Consider the following 21,490-nt stretch of genomic DNA (forward strand, 5'->3'; position numbering starts at 1 on the left):
CACTCTTACGCACACTTTAGACAACCTTTTTTAGGTTCTAAAGAATTGGGGTAGCTGGTGGTGGATACCTGAATCTATTAAACTACAACCCAGAACCCATGAATCTCGAAGACAGTTGTATAAAAATGTAGCTTATGAGGGGTGACAGTGGGATTGGGAATGCCATAAGGACCAAACTCCACTTTGTCTAGTTTATGGATGGATGTGTAGAAAAGTAGGGGAAGCAAACAAACAGACAAAGGTACCTAGTGTTCTTTTTTACTTCAATTGCTCTTTTTCACTCTAATTATTATTCTTGTTATTTTTGTGTGTGTGCTAATGAAGGTGTCAGGGATTGATTTAGGTGATGAATGTACAACTATGTAATGGTACTGTAAACAATCGAAAGTACAATTTGTTTTGTATGACTGCGTGGTATGTGAATATATCTCAATAAAATGATGATTAAAAAAAAAAATAAAGACATTGGTGAAATCACTGATTTTATATTTAGTATTAAAGGGGAATAAATTATAGAAAATGTGTATACTGAAAAAAAAAGAAAACAAACGGGACTAAATGTGTGGTTGAAAGTTTATGAGGCTGTAATTGTGCATGTGTGTACATAATAAGCCAACTGTATAAATAAAGTGGTGGTATAAATGAAAAAAAAAAAAAATTATGTTGATCAGTCCATTATTCCCATGTTACTAAGGTTTGCAGATGTTTCTCAAAAGGTATCTTGGTGTCCTCTCCTTGAGCAGTTAATTATAACTTTCCAACATTGTCTCACATATGATTAGGGCTTATTACAGTGTAATGTAAAACCTTTGAAAGATATGATGGACCTATATGCATTTCAAAGAACAGCTTTTTAAGTCAACAGAGGCCAGGCATACCATAACAACTACACAGATACACAATGGAATAAATAATGTACTTAAGGAAATTCTCAGAAATTGATGATATTCCTTTGATATAACTATTTTAAAAGAGGGCTTATCTATACTTTGTAACATGACCTTAATCTACTCTATCTCATGGACACAGATAGTGAAGAGTAAAGAGCCCCAGACAGAAGTTAAGGGACATGTGCTCTGTTCTTGAAAGCCTTTTGGTTCAAAAAACAACAACAACAACAGAAAGGAAACCAAAAAAACTTCTAACGGGCTCTCTGTTTCTCTGTGTATTTCAAAGCACATATATTTCCATGTTAATGACAACAATGCCTTCATCCTAGACATCTAAAGGGAAATGAGGAGCATTAATCAGATACCCACAAAGTAAATGAAACAAATACGATTATCATATGAAGGGTACTAAACTAGAATTTGGTAAACCTGAGTTACCACCTCAGCTTTATGTAGTCACTGGAGTGTCACAACCTCTCTGGACTTTAGTTCTCTCATTTTGTAAAGTGTAGACAATGAACTAGATGATTTTTGCTTGTGACACTCTGCCATGCATTTCTTAAAAAACTGAGCAAAAGTACTCAAATATCTCACATTTAGCTACACAGCTTTTTCTATTCCCTAGGAAAAAGTGTGCCCACTCTGATACTTAGTGCCAAAATTAAGATAGTACGGGACACTGACTTTCTCTAACTGAATTTCTAGGTGGTCAGCAATATTCTGAAAAGAAAAGGGGATCCTGCATCCCAGTCATTTGTCAGCAAAGAAGTAGTTCTGCCAGGTGTGTGTGTGTGTGCGCGTGCGCGTGTGTGTGTCTACCTGTCCATTCATGGATGGGAAGAGACTAACACGGAGACCACAGGCCACTCTGTAATGTGATATTACTATTTAATAGAAAGAAGACAAGATCCACAAAGTTAAATGATAGTGAACAACCATACATTAAGCCTCAATATTTCCTCAGCTAAATTGAGTGAGTAGGAGGTAGGTCACTGGGTGATCACAGGCTAGCCTAATGAGCAACTTGTGGCAACAACCCACTTTTCTAAAAAGTCACAACTCTTAAGTCCATACCAATGAATTCAGTTAACCTTACCTTGACAAAAAGTGTTGTTAACCCGCTTATAACCTTGCAGACATTCCGTCATTTGGTTATATCCATGATACACTGTTAGGGAAGAAATAATTTTTTGTTACATGCTTCATTTAAATTCTTACAATCCTAAATTACTATATGTGATAATCAAAACCATTTAAAGCATCAGTGGACTCAATCATTTATAAAATACCAATTGAATACATATCTTTACAATTTTTCCACATTATCTTCTTTTTGATATACTTGGTATTTTAAAATAGGCCTAGTCCCAAGAACTTATCTGTAAACCTTTATTACATCAATTGAGAGAATCAGAAGACTGTTCTATATTTTCTTCTAATTGGTGATTAAATATTTATATCACAAACAATCTACTCCTCCCTGATGATTTGTTTCAGGCAGTTGGATTTCCCTATCCATCACAGATAGGATGCGCAAACCTCCTGTGGTAGGTCCTGGGCTATGCCTACTGTTCCAGAAAAGTTAATTAACAGCACTCCATTTCATTCTCAAAAGAGCCCCAGTTTAGACAATAAATTTCATGACCCCTTAATTACAGGCTCAAGTGTCCATGTGATAAACTGAGTCTGACTACTATGAAGCTGGGAGGAATAGGCTGGTGATGAGAAGCTATGAAATCACAAGGACTGCTGTGGTTGGATAATTCATCACTCAGTAAACTTATAAACGATAGAAATATGACAGTCACTAGTCTATACCAAAATCACAATCACTGAGGTTTTGATACCCAAAACTCAGTCCTGAGAGACCACCAGCACTGTGGACAGAGCGTGAGTTTGGGGACCAGAAGGACCTGAGTTCAAGTCTTGGCTCCACTTATTAGTAGCTACGTGACCTTGGCAAACAATCTTTCTGACTTCAAATTGCAATTCTCTAAAATGGGGACATTCACATCTACTGGGCCGGGTGGGCTGTTGTGGAAATTAGAAACAATTCAAGGGGAATTCCAACCACAGTGCCTGACATAAGTTGCTTAGTAAATGACAGATGTTACCGTAATTTCCTACGTAGTATAAGGTATTCGTTTACTAAGAGAGAAATGAGCAATAGAAAATGGGCTGTAATCATAATAGGATGGATGGTAACCACTATAGAGACTTAAATGAGGAACAAAGAGGGAAAGCTGATGCTCCATTTTTCTTTTGGAAAATGAAATTATTTTGCCCTCCAAAAAGGGTGACTGTTGGCTAGTGGTGTACCTCTCCTCCTTTCTTTTCTGTATCCCCCCTCTCTTAGATATTTCTGAATTCCCAAAGAGAAAGATTAAAGTGAGGCGTATGGGTATAACGAGTAAAAAGAAGGGAGATGTTGGCATGTTGTACTGGTGTCCAGTCTTATCCCATTTGACAAAGACACTGTGAGCATGTTACCTGCAGAGTGTGTGGGGTCTCTGAATTGTTCAAAGGCAAAAGACAACTTATTTTGAAAGTTTCAGCCTTCATCTGCTTCAAAGCAAGGAGGCAGATCAGATGATCTCTTATAGTCTGCCTCAGTTTAGGATTCTATGTTAATGTTCTTCTAAAAATGTTTAAAGGACAAGTAACCTTTTTCATGCTAAGCACATTTCTAATAGATTACAGACTACTTAATGAAATCATTTGCAGATTTAAAACTAAGTTTTCAACAACGAAAGGTCTTTCTGTATGTGGCTAAACAAAAACTTCAAACATGAAATAAAAGCCACTTGAAAACTGAAGTTTGAACCACTTGGAGTGAAAAAAAAAAATCACGGAACACAAAACCATAGAGTATAAAGCCAAGGAAAGTCTGCTCTCTTCCAAAATGAATATGAATTAGGGAGTAGTACCAACCGAGGGAAGGAAAGTTTTTTAAATGACACAGGAAGAATGTGACCCTGAGTGTGTTTCTTGGGAGTGAGTCACTTAAGACAGCACAAAGAAAGTAAATGTCAAGATGGTAATAGTTTATTTCACTAATAATCCACGCCGCCCAACCTGAAGTGGAAGCAGTCTCATCAGTTTTATACACGAGCCAACATATGAATTCACTTTCATCGACATTTAGAAAAAAGTGATAGCAACGTCGTACTTTCACATTCTACTTCCATTTGTTCCCGAGATTAAAATGTAGAGCTAATGAAACCATACAAAGTGGTGAATTTATCCCCACATGATACAACTCCAGATAAAAATGACCAAAGGTCAAGAGTGGAAGTTAGGGGTTAAAAAAAAACAACTATATGATTCCCTTTAGCCCTAACTTCTGTTCCCTTCCTGCTACTTTGGGATTTGGACAAAGGAGGAAGAAACAGCAGCTAAGAATGATACAGAAGGAAGGGAGAAACAGAGAATAAATAAATAAAGGAGACAACAGAGAAAGCATTAGAGAACATAAACTTAGCCCCAAAACAAAGTTGAAACCTGACGTTTCTCATCCTCAATCCTTAGACTCCTTAGGCCTAGCAGTGAGAAACACATCACCCTCCATGCTATTCCTACAGACAAACATACAGGGTAAATGAAGGGCAGGTAGGAAAAAAAGGGGGTGAGGGACACTTTTTAACAATTTCAGAAATAGACTCCTGTTCAATGGCCCAGAAAACTCAAAGTGAATGAAAGAACTGGGAGGCAAACTCAGGTCCACCTAACTCCAAACTCTATGCTCTTTAAATCATACCAAATGTTTCCCAGACATCCCTCTGGCCAGGTTGTCAAGATAATTTTAGGCAAGTGGATCTTCCAGTGAGAAGAGATCATTATACTCAACCCACTTGCTGGAAAACCACATTGCAAAGCAATCTCCAATCAGCTTAGAAAGTCCACTGGGGACATTCTCTCAGTACTGAGGTACTTGTCTATGTGGCCTTTTACCTAAATGAAGAATTCATTAATTAACAGAAACTTTACTGGGCATTTCCACAAATCAGTCCACTAAAAGAAGACAGGGGCAATATCAAAGAAATAAATGAAATAAACTATAGGCAACAAGAGATTTAGAGGACCTGTAAATCTGAGAGACAAGGAAGTCCAAGTGAGGACAATTATTTAAAACACATTATTTTGCCAGTAGAAGACAAATAGTATAGAAGAAAGATATTCCAAGGTGGCAGATTCTAGATTGAACAGAGAGATACAGAGCGATTTAAAGACAGTTGAGAAAACCAATCAAAGTAGAAATCATGCAATTGAAGCAAATGAGAAATTCCTTGCAGCATAAAGTATAAAAAACAACTATAAAAAAACTTCAGTTATACGAGGCAAGAGACAATTTTCAAGAAAAATATCACTTGCTCTACTGCCGAAAACATAATAAGAGCAGGTGTGAAAAAGCCAAACTTAAAGCAAGTTACCTCTGTCTTTCTAAAAAATATTTAGTAGAAATCGATTTATCCAGAGTTAATGCAACATGCAAAAACTAAAAAGACAAACAACAATTGGAAATAAAGTAAGACAAAGGTTTAAACCTGGATTTTTTCAAAACCTAAAAACAAGACTTTTTGGACTAATCAAAGCATGGGGGGTTAAAACAGATAGAAACATGTTGCTGAGGACTGTGATAGTATCAAAGTAATAACCAAGATAAAAAGAAGAAAGTACTGCATCTTCCTAATCACAAATTTCTTTAATCAATCAGAACCAATTACTTTTCAACTTCAGCATTTCTTTTAGTGAAATTTTTGAAACCACAATAAATTGTGAATACTAATAAAACGTTAACTTAAGGAATTTAACCTCTAAACACTGACTTGACACATCTTAGCATTTAGCCTTAATATTAGTATTTTAAATGATATTTTCTCTTCACCCAAGGGGAAAAAAGGCTATTTTCACTCCTCACCTTTTAGAAGACTCTTTTTCTTTTTTTTTTTAATTATCCAACTGGAGAAGGCACTGTATATGAGCTTATAAAAAACAGAATCGATATGAAAACCTCCTCGGACTTGCAAAGTTTCTTAAAGTAGAGTATAGCACTATCTTCTAGAATTCACTGAGAGTTCTTTGAAAGTCTAATGATACCTCGTTATTATAACAGTGATCCTAAGGAAACAGATGAGCCACATTAAGCTGCAAAGGAGGAATGATGGGAGTCACTTACGTGGCTTCTTGGGGCATTTCTGGCACTTGTTAAAGCCCCAGGAGGTGCCCACGGTTGCACAGCAGTCTTCTTGCTTGGAAAGGCCCGGGAGCGCTTTGCCACACTGCAAGGAGGAGGCGTGAGACAGCAGGTTAACGGGGCACGGGACAGTGGGCTCCGGGCATGGCTGGGCTTCTGGTCACATCCTCTAACAGTTTCCTTGTTACAGAAGCAATTAGAGGGAATAAACACTATAAAACCTTGATACAAAACACCAGAACAGAGTGAAAATGGAACTAAAAGGAACAAGCATTTTTTCACAGAAGAGCTTCTTGGCGTTTTTAGAGTCTCACAAAATTTGTCACTGTTCAGGGCACTTTTTAAAACTTAAGTTTCCAATGGCATTTTATTTTCTTTTTTTAAATAAACCCAAAATTTAAAGCCTTCACTGTCCCTTTAGGTCCTTCCTGTGGCTCACCAGGAACATAAGGGTGCAGTATGTGTGAGCCTTGAGGATGTGGCACAAGTCCCATCTACAAGAGGCTTTGCACTTCCCACAACGCCAAGGCCAGGGCAGGGGCAGGGCAGGAGAGGCTGGGCCGAGTCCAATCAGCTCTGGCAGAGGATAGAGGCTCCAGGCAGCCAAGTGGTCTGATCCCGGGGGGCTGGCCAAGCTGGGCAGGTGACAGCAGGTTTAAGCAGGCCAGCGGAAGCAGGCCGGAGAGCAGGGCCTAGAGGCAACACTTGTGGTCAAACGTTAAGACATGTTTCCTGGTCAACTGGGGGAGATTGGAACAGTCTGAGAAGGGGGAGAAGCCTGAAGTCAGAACGACTCAGTGGGAAGGGATGGGCTAGGAAAACAGATCCTGCTCCACCTCCTGATCCAAAGGCCAGTCGGGCAGGGAGAGCCAGCTGATTCTCCATCCCACTGAGCAGGCGAGGCACAGGCCCCACATCTTTGTCTCGTGGGCAAACACAGGGCTTCAGGGAGGTCACTCTGCCTTCCTCTCCCTCAACCGCCACAAAATCCTCCAACAGCTCCCAGTGATCTTTCCAGAGATGGGTATGATCACATTACTCTACTGATATAACACAGCTCGCGACTCTAGTGCCTGAAGATCGCAAACCCCTTTAGCCTGAAATCGATGGTCCTTCTTGGTCTTGCCTGAGACAATCCTTCCAGCTTTCTCTCCAACCCACCCCCCATCTCCTCTCTGCATCTATCTTTCAGGCACAGCGAAGGCTCTTACTTTCTGAACAAACCATGTTTTTTTCCCAAGTCTATTTCCTCTTCCGGAATGCCTTCTCCTTTTCCTCCATTCCCCACTTTCCCAGAGAAACTCTATTCCTCTCACCAGACCCAGCTCAAGTCAGTTCCTCCCTCCTTTTTTCTCCATAGTACTTTCTATACGGTTTTACTGCCTCTGCTGTGCATTTGAATTAAATGCATGTGTCTTATTTACCTTTATATCCCAATACAACGCACAAACTGAAAGTGCTCAATAAATGCTGAATGAATGAACGAACAATCAAACCAAGGAATAAGCCAGATGGCTGGAGTCCATGCAGGCAAAGAGCGGCAACATGACTCCCAAAGGAAACCAGCATCCACACCCAGGCTAGTGACGGGAAGTCCGGGCAGGTGGTGACCCCGAGATGGGCAGCAGGGAGCAGACACCAGTCACCCAGCAGGCGTCCAGGGTAGAGCTTCTTTCCTGCCGGGTCAAGGCAGGCAGTGGTCTCGTCAGGGTTCTAAGTCACCACATATCCAAATTGTAAAACAAAACAAAACCAAAGGAGGCCAGGCACACTTACTGAAGTTTCAGTTACATCACAATTTTGATGTTCTCAGGTTTTTATGGCTTTTAATGACTTTGACAGGATGTTGTGTGTGCACCAAAAACTGCACTGTTTTAACCACTGTGGTTAAAAACTCAACTCAAAAGTTAGAGAGGCCTGCATGTAGATTCTGGCTCTAGGACTTTGTACAGGTGTTATCTTAGACAAATTTTCTCATCCACAACATAGCGCATGTAACAGGATCTTTCTCAATGGGTCATGCTAAGTAAAAGGGAAGATGCATGTGCAGTGTTTAGCATTGGGCTTGGCACATGCAAGTACTCAGATATTATTATCATTTTCATTTATTATTATTATTATGAATAAAAACTCCCTGTTCCACATGTCCTGTTTGAGATCCTACTGTCTAGCAGATTCCTCAGTGAGTGCAAGGCGAATAATTGGAATAGATTGTGGGTACTCTGTCAAGCAAACAACTTAGTTTAACTGCCTACTCAAAGTTACCAGACTCAACAGGCAATGGCCCTATGGGACAAAAGCAAGTTCCCCGAAATAAAAGCTGATGTTAAAGACAGCTGGAGTTAGATGAAAGTAGCCAAAGATAAATGCTTCCTTAGATGAACCTGAAGGACACTAATTCTGAGGAAGGCACTGATAAAAGCTCCAGGCTAAGTTCATCAGGCCCAAGGATCACTACATTTCATGCATCGCAGGCAGTGACCACCACAGGCCATGGCATAATGCCCTCCTCTGCAAAACAGCCCAGTTCTGTACACAGTTACCGAGTGCCAGCTGTGTGGCGGGCACCGGTATGTAGATACTAACACCCTGACTTGGCGAAGTCTCCTCTGGGACAGAGCTCTTAGCGCAGTGTTTGACTACCTGAGGTGAACAGTCTCACACATGGCACTAAGTGTTGCCAATGTGATAACAGGTAGGTAGGTGGGTAGAAGACAAAGAGATGGAAAGAGTCAGAAAGGTGGAGAGAGGGGAAGAGAGAGAACAAATGAGAGCCCGAGAGAAGAGAGGCACATACTTTTGGCTGGAGTCAGGTAGCTTAAACACTGAAGCTTAACCCTGAAATATGAAGGACAGAAAAGAAAGGGGGTAGACTGCTCCAGGCATAAGACCAGGAATACAATGATCATATTAAAAACACAGAGGTCTCCGCTCTTACAATCTGCACTAAAGTGTTCTTAATGTTTATTTCCAGTTTTATAAGTCAGTTTGATTTATTTAAGACCCTAGTCAACATCATATATAGATCATTCTTGTACTGGACTATTTAGCTTCTTCTCTTAATCAAGCAAAAACACTCAACACTTGCTGATTTTATATGCTCAGAATTTTAATAGCAGTTAAAATCCAATTTTCACCTTGGATTCCTAGAATGTTTTATTTGGTAGGGCAAATATAAATCATTTCTCTCTACCGGGCCTCAAAAAGGTACAAGGTTTTCATTACAGGCTTCAGGCCACTTTATCCCATGGCTTTGTTTTTGTAGGTCCACAGCCAAAAGCAGCACAAATCATCCAAATCAACGAAAAAAAAAAAAATGGCAGTGTAGGTGGTACCACAGTACTGTGTGTTCTTCTCAAAACTGGGTCTGTACAGTGTAAGAACAGGTTGCAAGGAATGAAGTCATGGTTATAACAAGACACGAAGTTTTACATACAGCCCTCTAGCTATCTGACAATGAGCAGGCTCCAATGTGCAGCCAAAAAAACTCCTAAGAGATCTCTGTGGCACACTCAGGCCACTGAATGCCACTAGGACTCTCACCTGCATGTAGGAAATACCTGGGGGAAGAAAAGGTACAAGAAGGATCCTAAAAAGGCCACACCTGGGGAGCACAGGGTGATGTTGGCATTATGCATGTCCTCCCCTGAGATTGGTAGCATCTCCTTCACATGGACACAGTGACTTCATCACATGGACACTGATTCGTTCTAACTACATTTTAATGCCGAGATTGAGGTCACTTATACACATTAAAAACACAAATGTAATTTTTTGTATGTGAATTATTCACCATATTTTCAGAGAAAACCTGCCATCATTTCAAGGTGTACCTTACTGATAAGCAACCCAGGAGAAATGTGCTGGGTTTTCAACACAATATTTAGCTATGTCAAGTCAGAATCAAAAATCTTTATCAAACAAGCAAAAAGCTCACATAACCTTGGGCTGCAGATTAGGGGATGCTATACCCCCATGTGCAATGCTAGGATTCAGCAAACGCATGACCCAACTGGAGCAGAGCAAGCAGAAGAATGAAAGTTCTGGAAGGATCCAGTGAGGATCAACTGAAAAAAGGAGATACAATAAAACTAAGTGTGGACATAATGGCTATGTCATCTATGTTAAGCAAGTTGTAGCCTGAGACATGATGGATGTATGAGCAGGACTAAAGGCTGCAAACCATAAGAAGATAGGATTCAACTCATTAAGTAGAAGACGTCTTCAACAGTTAATGTTCCTCAACAATGGAAGAGGTTGATATCTCCACTAGTAGCAGAGCCTGAAGAACCATCTCGGAGGGACACCCAGGATATGGGAACAGATGACCTCTATGATTTCTGTGGTCTAAGACTCAATGCTCAATAAATACCAAGAGGTTGTATTACTCCATTTAGGAAGTGAAAATCACCACACACTAGAGTCAATCTCAAGCACTTCTGATGCTCTCTTGTCTCTAACAGGGCAGTGTCTGGACAGATGAACGTCTAACCACCTCCTTCTGCCTTATCTCCATAGCTGTTTACCTCAGTCTGTGTGTCTTTCTAGAGCACTTATGTAAACATGAAAAACAAAAAGAGTACTCCCTGCCTCAATTCACTCCAATGCATTGACCATGAAACCTGGAAATTTGGGTCCATCAAAATAACCTGTTGACCTTTCCTATCTTCATATCTGTACTAGCACTGTGCCTCAGAAGGTGATGCTATTCAAGAATTGTTGTATTTACTCCAGAATATCTATGTTATAAATTTTACAAAACAACATTACTTAAAGCAATGGTTGAAAACCTTTTACTTTGAAAACAGTAATTATAAACAGAGTGTAGTGTAATGTGCTTTTCTAAATCTTGACCTGATTGAGAACACATAGCTTCAGACCACAACCTCAGTTTTGAGGTGATACCATAGAGCTTTCCTGATACTCAAAGTTAAGCTGTGATTACAGTTGTTTTTAGATATCCCTATAAATACATGAGCTGGAATGATAGTTCAAAACTCATCACTTGGCAACCAAGGCTAGTAATTCTTGTCAATTAAATACCACTGGAATTGCTTCAGAGATGAACTGTAACTTGAAGAGGCTGTGATAAATACTTGAATGTGGTTTTGTAAGATTTAATTTCCAAATCTCAAAATTACTGGTACCTAAAGTGTCCTTACTCCAAGAGCATTTTCTGTGCCATGGAGGGTTTAGGGAAAGGGAGATCCAGCAGGGGTGGGGCATGGAAAGAGCACTGGACTGAAATGAAATCATTAGACCTGGATTCAATCCCAGCTCTCTCTTATTAGCAGTGAGATGTTGGTTCATACAGCTTCTCTGAGCCAATAAAGGGACAGTGGGACAGTAATCCCAATTTCACAGGGGTGTGGTGAGATTAAATGATACATATCCAAGCAGGACATCAGCCCTGTGTGGGGATTAGAAAAAGGCAACCTTTTAGAATGGCCACAATCCTGCACAAGGACACGGAGTTTCGTAAGCACAGCATGGGCTGGATTTCAGTCCTGCTTTACCCTCCTCAGCCAGTATCCCTGTGTGGGCACAACCTATGTCCAGTGTCAAAGTGCTGGTCATCTGACAGGCTCTCAAGAGACAGTCATTAAGAGCTCAGATAGTATAGCCATGTCCATAGCAGCATTATTCACAATAGCCAAAAGGTGGAAGAAACCCAAATGTCCCCCAGCAGATGAATGGATAAACTAAACATGGTATAGTCATATGATGGATATATTCCACTAAATGGAGGAACCTTGAGGACCTCATGTTGAGTAAAATAAATCAGATACAAAGGGGCAGATACTGTACAATTCCACTTATATGTAGTAACTATAATAAGGAAATGCATAGAGACAGTAATAGAGCACGGGTCACCGGGGTAGGGGGAAGGGGCAAATGGGGAGTTAATGCATAATAGGTTTCTAGTTTCTGTTTAAGGCGATGGGAAAGCTCTAGTGATGGACAGTGGTGAAGGTACTGCAACACTGTGCATGGGATTAATCCCACTGAATGGTGTGCTTGGGAGGAGTTGTGATGGCAAAGTTTATGTTGCACATATGTTTCCACAATTATAAAGAATAAAGATCAACTAAAGAGACAATGACAATCAAATATAATACATGATCCTGGAACTAATAATGGAGGGAAAAAGGCTCAAAAGGACATTATTGGGACATATGAAAAAATTGGAATATATACTGTAAGCTTGATATCAATATTAAATTTCTTGAACTTGACAACTATACTTTACATGGTCACATCAATGAATATCCTTATTCTTAGGAAATGTACATAGAAGTATTATGTGTTCAAGAAGCACGATGTGCACAGCCTACTCTCAAATGTGCAGAAAATGGATGATAGCTCAATAGGTCAATAGGTAGATGGATGGATGATAGAATATGGCAAATGTAGCAAAATTTTGAAAGTTGGTATCTGGGAGGGGATATATTAGAGTTCTCTATAAGGATTTTGTATTATTTTTGCAATTGTCCTATAAGTTTGAAATTATTTCAAAATAAAAAGGATAAAGGAGGAAAAAGTTTCTATATTTAACTATTAAAAAGGCCACTCGAAGACAACCACAATGTCAAGGATCGACCATTTAGTCTTATTTATAAGTCATTTTAAAAGATAATATTGAAATACTCTTATAAATTATCCTTGTCACATGTATATAATTCATATTCTTTTATTAACAGGGACCATTACATAATGAAGCATAGAATAAAAAAAACATTTTCTCAAAAGACAAAAGGCACCGGGACAAAGAGGAAAATAAATGAAACAAAATGTTAAAGAAATACAGATTAAAAAAAATTCATCTAGAGCTTGCACTGAGGTAAAATTTGAAATAAAAATAAAAGTCTGATTCATTGTTAGTCTTGCAAAAGTAAGCAGTTCTGCGTTTAGGCAAGAGCTGAAAGAAGGAAGTGACTCAAAGGCTCTACTGGGAAGAGAGTTTCCAAAGAGATGGAGCAGCACCAGCTAAGCACAAGACGGACCACCAGCCGGGAGAGGATCCAGGGGTGGGAGAGGAAAGAAGGCCAAATATGAAGGAATAAAGAGAGTGGGCAGGGAAAGTCAGGGAGTGGGGGCGGGGGGGCTAAGGCATGGAAAGTTTTCCAAACTTGAAGGGCAATTAGGAATTTGATTTGTAGTTGCATATAAAAATCAATCAGGAGAAAGGGAAAAGTTCATCTTCCCAAAGCAAAAAGGTTGTTTTTTTGTGTTTTTTGTTGTTTTTTACCAGGAAGTAATTTACTGGTGGGCACAAGTCAGGCAAGGGCAGTGCTGGCAAAACTTGCATGAGCACAGGGCCCACCACTTGTCCAAGAGGCCACGACTGGGGGTACATTTGAACCCACAACCATCCGGGATAAGGCACTTCTCAGCCACCATGCCTTCAAATTTGACAGCATTAAACTTGGTAAAGCCCTACTTCTTGGAGATATGGATTTTCTGGCAGCCAGGGAACTTATACTTGGCCCTGTGCTGCACCTTGATCACATGCTCCTTGTTTTGAAGCTTGGTACAGAAGGACATTATGACTTGGTCAATGTGGTCCCTGGCCACCATAGCCTGGGGCTTCCAAAGGCACCTCACATATCTATCTGGAGCCTAGACTGGGGATGACACAAGGTCATCCAGGACCATCAACAGCAAAGGACTGTCTCCAGGATCCCTTAGGGCAACCCATACAAGCGACAGGCTGGCACACTACCAGGAAGCTGCTGTCAACAGCCACCTGCACACCAGACCCCCACGGGGAGAGGGGACAGTCAGTTTAGTTGGCTGCAGACAAAGCAGAATAGTTTGAGTTGCCTTCACTTAAATAGTGGGTATCATTTAAGTAATGGTAAATACAGAAATACTGATGAAGAAGAGGAAGAGAAGGAGGAGATTAAGTGCTTTTATGAAAGTATAGTTTCTACATCTGGTACTTCTCCTCAAAAGTAAAAAAGAATTATTAGGATAGAGCATATCATTCATGGGGAAAAGGAATAAATTGTATTTAAGGGAAACATGACCAGCAATAATCAGAGGATCAATTGGATAATGATTAAAGGCCCACTGGCTACACTTCTTAAACAAACAGCAGAAGGCAGTGTTCAGGTTCAACATAAACAATCTCTTTCTCCAACAGATGCTAGCTGGCCCAATTAAAGAGACGCGCTAACGTTGAAACAAGCTCCCAACATCTACAGGTCTGGCAGAGTTAGCACATTAAGAATGTGAAATTGACCTCTGCATATGATTGTATTCCAGGAAGGCCCAGTGGAAAGCAGTATAAGGATGACCCACAGCTGAGCTAAGGTCAAGAACACAACTTTTGGAGTTACCCAGACATGAGTTCAAACCCTCACTTTATCAACTGTACCTAGATGACCTTGGGCAAAACTCTTATCCTCTCTTCTTCTATTTCTTCTTCTATAAAATGGAACCAAAAATATCCTTTCCCATAGGAAAGGACTGAGACATGCATGTGAGACAGACTCTACATAAAACAAACTTAAATAGCCAGCACACATGAGGCTCTTATTTAATATTGGACTCCTTCCCCTAGGACCTGCATTTAAAGACCTGGGTTTAATTAGCAACAGACTAAGTAGTCTAATAATCAACATACAATGTTCCAGATTCAAATTACAGAAAATGGATGTGAGAAAATAAATATTTAAATTAGATATAAAAATAAGAAAATAAAAGAAAGAAATTCTTAAGATCTTGCTAAAAATGTTCATGTTTTCTCAAAGTGCTCTGGCTAGTAAAGAAAATGCTCACCAAATAAATAGGTGGATTTCATTTTATTGGTACCCAAGAAGCACAATATGGTATCAATGAATTGCAAAAATTCTACCAGTTAATATCAATAGTCAAGTAGTAGGCGATTTTACTTTGGCAACATCAAGATTCTTCTTGTCATGTGCCACGTGATGCTAGAGGAACAGACCATGAAGTCAAACCAGCAGCACCCACTTTGCACTCCCCCCACCAGCATCCATGGCCCCGTCACAAAGCACAGCAGAGCAAGGATCTACCTAAGACAGATCCTGGAGACTATATCTGGCCTTTCAGGTTCAGATAGCAAGAGACGGTCTGAGAGCCAGGGTGAAAGAGTAAAAAGAACACTGAATGGGAACCAGAAGCTTCAGTTTTAGCCCCCAACTGCCACAAACTCAATATGGGACCTTAAGCAAGTCAGTTTACCTCTCTGGACTTTAGTTTCCTCCTCAATTAAATTATAAGGATGGGTAAGGGGCAAGATGGTGGCATAGAGAGGAGTGGAATTTAGTCAGTCTCCTGAACGACTAATAAACAACCAGGAACAACTGGTAAATGATTTGGAATAACTGCTGGGGGACAACCACGACTGTCCACATATTGTACACCAGACTGGATTGGGAGGAATGCCTGAGATCACAGCATAACATCCGTAAGTAAAAACTGCAGAGCCACGCTGAGAGCCCCCTGCTCCCCGTGCTGGGCTGAGCTGCAAAACCTCGCTGTGGTGGAGAGCAGCAATCTCTGAGATAACTCAGCCAAGCTCCCACTGGGGATTTAATTAACAAATGTGGACTGCTGAATACAAGCTATAACCCCCCAAGAAGTAGACAGAGGCTTTTAGTGACGACTGACCTTAAAGAACTGGAAGACTCATCTGTCCTGGGAAGGGGAGCCCAGACCAGGAGTTACCTCTGGCAGATGAGTGAAACTGGGAGGCCATGTACTGTCTCTAAAAGGGGGCTTTCTGTCCTTTTGTCTCTCTCTCAACCTTGGGGGCTCAGTGGAGAGAGCCCCAGCCATTTTCAGTTCACAGTGCTCTAACCCAGACGGGGTAGAGATAAGAGAGTCAAAGAGACAATAATTCAAATGCAGATGATAATTCTCTAGGGGGTTTATCTTCCCTAAGAGTAGAGAGGTGAGGCCCAACTTTCCCTTCAGAACCAGACCCCAGACCTGGGGGAAAACAGCCAAAACAGAAACAAAAGGGACCACACCTCCTTACACAAGTCGGAGCGACAGGCCAACAGGCACCACCTGCTGGGCAGGTTAGGAAAAGCACAGCAGCTAGAGACCTCACAGGAAAGTCTGTCAATCTCTAAGACACACCCTCAGGGAGACTTGAAACTGAATATAACTCCACTCGGAGACCGAACCCGTTCCGGTCTGGGAAAATCTGATTGGGGTAATGAAGGAAACCAAACGAGTTCAGGAAAGATACAGCAAAAGAGATGAAGGCTGTGAAGAAACACCGGGAGAACATAAGATAGAAAGTTTAAAAAACAACTGGCAGAATCTATGGAAATGAAAGGCCAACACAAGAGATGAAAAACACAATGGAAAGATACAACAGCAGATCTCAAGAGGCAGAAGAAAACACTCAGGAACTGGAGAACAAGACACCTGAAATCCTACACACAAAAGAACTGATAGAGAAAAGAATGGAAAAATATGAGCCATGTCTCAGGGAACTGAATGACAACATGAAGCCTATGAATATACGTGTCATGGGTGTCCCAGAAGGAGAAGAGAAGGGAAAAGGGGCAGAAGCAACAATAGAGGGAATAATCAATGAAAATTTCCCATCTCTAATGAAAGACATAAAATTACAGATCCAAAAAACACAGCATATCCCAAACAGAATAGATCTGAATAGACCTATGCCAACTCACTTAATAATCAATTATCAAACTTCAAAGACAAAGAGAGAATCCTGAAAGCAGCAAGAGAAAGGCGATCCATCACATACAAAGGAAGCTTCATAAGACTATATGCAGATTTCTCAGTAGCAACCATGGAGGCAAGAAGGAAGTGGTGTGATATATTTAAGATACTGAAAGAAAAAAACTGCCAACCAAGAATCCTATATCCAGCAAAACTGTCCTTCAAATATGAGGGAGAGTTTAAAATATTCTCCGACAAACAGACAATGAGAGTTTATGAACAAGATACCTGCCCTACAGGAAATAATAAAAGGGAGCACTACAGACAGATAGGAAAAGACAGGAGTGAGAGGTTTGGAACACAGTTTCGGGTGACAGTAGCACAGCAATATAAGTACACTGAACAAAGATGACTGTGAGTATGGTTGAAAGAGGAAGGTTAGGAGTGTGTGGGACACTAGAAGGAGAGAGGAAAGATAAAGACTGGGGCTGTATAACTCAGTGAAACCTAGAGTGCTCAACAATTGTGATAAAATGTACAGATATGTTTTCACATGAGGGAGAACAAGTGAATGTCAACCTTGCAAGGTGTTAAAAATAGGGTGGTATGGGGGAAAAACATACAATCAATGCAAACTAGAGATTATAGTTAACAGAAACATTGTATTATGCTTCCTTTAATGTAACAAAGGCAATATACCAAAGCTAAATGCCTATAAGAGGGGGACGTAAGGGAGAGGTATGGGACTCTTGGCATCGGTAATGTTGCCTTGACTCTTTATTCTACTTTAGTTTAATTCTATCTTTCCTTTTGTTGCTTTTCAGCTTTTTTTCTTTCTTTTTCTTTTTCTTTTGTCTCTCTTTCTTTGACTCTTCGCCCTCTTTGTGGAAGAAATGGAGATGTCCTTATATAGATAGTGGTGATGGTGGTGAATACATAAATATGTAAGTATACAGGGAACCATCAATTGTTTACTTAGGATGGAAAGTATGGTGGGTAAACAAAACCATCTTAAAAATAAACAACTTGATGAAGAAATCTTGAGGGCACATTGAGTGAAATAATTCAGACACGTAAGGACAAATATTGCATGGTCTCACTGATATGAACTAATTATAATATATAAACTAATAGATGTGAAATATAAGTTACCAGGATATAGAATGAGGCTAAAGAATGGGGAGCAGTTGCTTATTATGAGCAGAATGTCCAACTAGCTTGCACTTAAGTGTTTGGAAATGGACAGAGGTGACAGTAGCACATTATTGTGGGAATAACTAACAGTGCTGAATGGTGTGTGAATGTGGTGGAAAGGGGAAGCTTAGAGTCACATATGTCACCAGAAGGAAAGCTGGAGGTTAAAAGATGGGAATGTATAAAACAGCGACTCTTGTGGTGGACAATGTCTGTGATTAACAGTACAAATATTAGAAATCTCTTTCATGAACTAGAACAAATGTATGACACTATAACTAGAAGTTAATAATAGAGGGGTATATATGGAAAAATATATACCTATCACAAACTATGTACTACAGTTAGTAGTATTTTAACATTCTTTCATCAACAGTAACAAATGTATGATACCAATACTATAAGTCAATAATGGAGGGGCAGGGGTTGGGGGTATGGGAGGATTTGAGTTTTCTCTTTTTTTGCCTTTATTTCTTTTCTGGAGTAATGAAAATGCTCTAAAAATTGAAAAAAAAATTAATTGTGGCAATGGATGCACAGCTGTATGATAGTACCATGGGCAAACTAATTGTGCACTTTGGATCCTTGGATAATTGTATGGGATGTGAACAATCTCAATAAAATTAAATTAAAAAATTATAAGGATGGGCAAATTGCTAATATTCACTTATGTACCCAAATTCTATAATTTTATGAAAGCTCCAGTGTTGGCAGGCAACCAGGGAGCTATGGTGGAAAGGCATCCGATGTCAGAGCAAACCTATGGAGATCAGTGTTCCTCCAATGTTCCCTGCCCATATTAGATTCCATGTGCCACAGCCTGCCTAGTCCTAGCCTCATACCCTGGCCTGGACCAACTTGATGAGTGATAACCATAATAGGCCTCCTTTCCTTGACCTTTCCTGCTAACCTGTATTCACAAAAGGGCAGCTGGGCCTTCCTGAAAATATTCATTGCTTTTACATGGCTCCTTTCTAGAGTATAATGAATATTTACAATGAATTAAATGGCATGACCAACAGGCAAAATCTTGGAAAAAATTCAAGAAGCTCAAAGAGATGCAGATTTTGCATACCTTGAGCAGTGACCCATTATAAGGCTACATTTGCTCCATCGACCCACACTGCACAAGTGTCCCATAAAGTATTCCACCCATGCAGCTAGCTGCCATGCTCATGTCCATCCACATCTAGAAACAAGTTACTCCAAAGTTTTGGCACAAAACCTCAAAGCATTCCAGCAAACAGAAGCCACACCCTCAGTACTATGACTGGGTTGAGGAGTGTGCATCCCATTTCTGGAAATCTTGGATTTCTTTTCAAATGAACCAGAAGAAAGTCCCTTATGGGGAAAGCTCTGAACATATGTAATAGGTTAGACTAATCCAAACTACTGTTCCTATTATCAGTCTTTTAACTATGATATAAACACATCTCCCCTCTGGGAAAGTGATCCCCGCCCACCTTCAAGGCAAAATGGTCTTTTAGTCTCTGGATCAACTATGGCTCCAAATTAATTTGGAAAACTTCATGAGAGAAGTTCAATGTCCGCATACTAGAACATTAAATATGTTTATTTCTATCCACCAATAATGAAAAAGTTCTGAACCTCTGAACACTATCACTAATGCAACTAACAGCAACAAACCAATCAACTTGTTCTAAAGACCAGTTGTCATAAAGGAGAATATTGTACGATAGAGCACTGGTAGGATAACACTCATTGTCTCATAAGAAGAGGAAAATGCTTAAATACTTCCAGATTTTCTAAAAGAACTTGTAAAAAATTTGCTTTGGCTTGAGCAGAACATTCTTTATAGGCAAGGGCTGGTTTTTGATTTTTTTTTTTAAGTCCACCCAGCTTTCTTTTATTAGAGTAATTAAAAACAACGTTAGGCATTTGGGGTATCTGATACAACCATAATCCTCTGATATTCCAGGCTATTGATTTTACAAAGTATCTACTGTGACTGGAGCATTAACTGTTGGAAATGTATCCACATCGATTTCTGACAGTATATTTGTTTAAAGCTTGCTGAAGCCAAACCCTGGGCTTCAAGGAATTCCAGACACCTACTTGGTTTTATGAAACAGTATTTTAAAAGTTACACTAAGGCAAAAATGGTTTCTAAAGTAACATACAAAGGGAAAAATTATTAAGCATGAGATTGTACTTGACATCGCTTCTAAAGAAATGATCAAGTGGGGCTGCCGATTTTCTCCAGCACTACAATGATTTCAGCAATTCAACAGGCAAGTCAACCAGGCTGCGATATGTGTGTTTTGGTATTCTTAAGTTGCAAAAAGAGTAACTAAATATTGTCATGATTATGTTCTGACATCATAATCTCCTCAAGCCTTTCCTTGCAGCAAAGTACCACAAATCACATCATAAATCCTAATATGGATGATGAGTAGATCAAATTAATTCTAAGTTTCATTACTAAGATCTAAAAAGGCTGACTCGCATCAAGAGAGGAAATAAAAAGATCCATCTAGGTATGGTTACTATTACTACAGCAGCCAGTTCACCTCCACAATGACAAACGTGAAGTCCTATCTTCTCCAATGCTAATTTTGAGAACTATGTTCAGAGAAATTTCCTATATAAAGATCTTGTTGCTTATCAATTTTCTGTTTGTCTATGTAGAGATACTGAATGGAACAAAAAACAGGTTTTTTTTAAAAATACAAACAGCACTATGTTGAACTGTAATGCTTGCCTCACTTGGTTAACCTTATAGTTTTCCTGTGTCTCATCCAAATATACAAAACTCAAAACTAATAAACTGTGGTCTGGTCACAAGTAGTGTAGAGAAACTGAAAGTCACAAATAACACTAATAGGTTAGAGCAGGGAGCCAAGTCTGCTTAGCCTACTGCCCTGGTACTTTTGGCAGAAACACTAAAACACTCACCAAATAACCACATGCTCCTCCACGTTTCCCAGCGCCCTTGCAGTTAGGCAGGACCATGTGACTTGCTCTGAACATTAGACTGAGGGAAAAGTAATGAGTGTCACTTGTACCACTTCTCTTCTCGTGCAGCAGGAACTGAGGAGGCCATGTGCTCCAGACAGTGCGGCAATAACACATTCTGGAACCACCATCAGCCAGAGTCCTCAAGAAATGTAGACAGCAGAGATCCCTGCTCACCTGCTGGACAACTCATATAAGCAAATGCAAACTTTGGTTGTGTTAATTTATCACAGCAGCACATCCTAGCATATACTGACCAATGCATCCCTAGTGTCTTCTCAAGGGCCTGGCCCATGTCAGGACATGAGCACATAATTTGTTGAATAAATTAATATAGTAAGTAATAAATGGATAATAAGGCCTAGGATAAAAGCAAAAGGATCTGTCATTGGTTGGTGGACTAAAGATAGAAGAAACCTTGGTGCTTTCTTGACCTAAGGAATTGAATTTGAATATAAGGACTGTATATTCCTACACTTGAGCATTAGAATGTATTAGTAATATTTTCCCTTGACTCAAACTTGGCTGAGAAAAGAATCATTTAGTGATAGTGTTAAGAAGAAAGATT

At 39.9% G+C, this 21,490-nt stretch overlaps 1 protein-coding gene and 1 non-coding gene across 11 annotated transcripts in view; both read right to left on the reverse strand.

Moving 5' to 3' along the window:
* LTBP1 (latent transforming growth factor beta binding protein 1) overlaps nt 1-21,490 on the reverse strand; it is a 413,770-nt gene that overhangs the window by 145,734 nt on the left and 246,546 nt on the right. For all 10 annotated transcript variants that reach the window (XM_037806447.1, XM_037806449.1, XM_037806448.1 and 7 more), the window contains 2 exons: nt 6,067-6,169; nt 1,987-2,058 (listed from right to left, as the gene is read on the reverse strand). In XM_037806447.1, coding sequence (XP_037662375.1) covers nt 1,987-2,058; nt 6,067-6,169 — 175 coding nt within the window. The remainder of the gene's footprint in view (nt 1-1,986; nt 2,059-6,066; nt 6,170-21,490) is intronic.
* LOC119513021 lies at nt 13,752-13,884 on the reverse strand. Its single transcript, XR_005212529.1, has one exon. It is a non-coding gene; the product is annotated as a small nucleolar RNA SNORA70 (small nucleolar RNA).

The sequence above is a fragment of the Choloepus didactylus genome, chromosome 17, assembly GCF_015220235.1.
Source record: "Choloepus didactylus isolate mChoDid1 chromosome 17, mChoDid1.pri, whole genome shotgun sequence".
Taxonomy (NCBI): domain Eukaryota; kingdom Metazoa; phylum Chordata; class Mammalia; order Pilosa; family Megalonychidae; genus Choloepus; species Choloepus didactylus.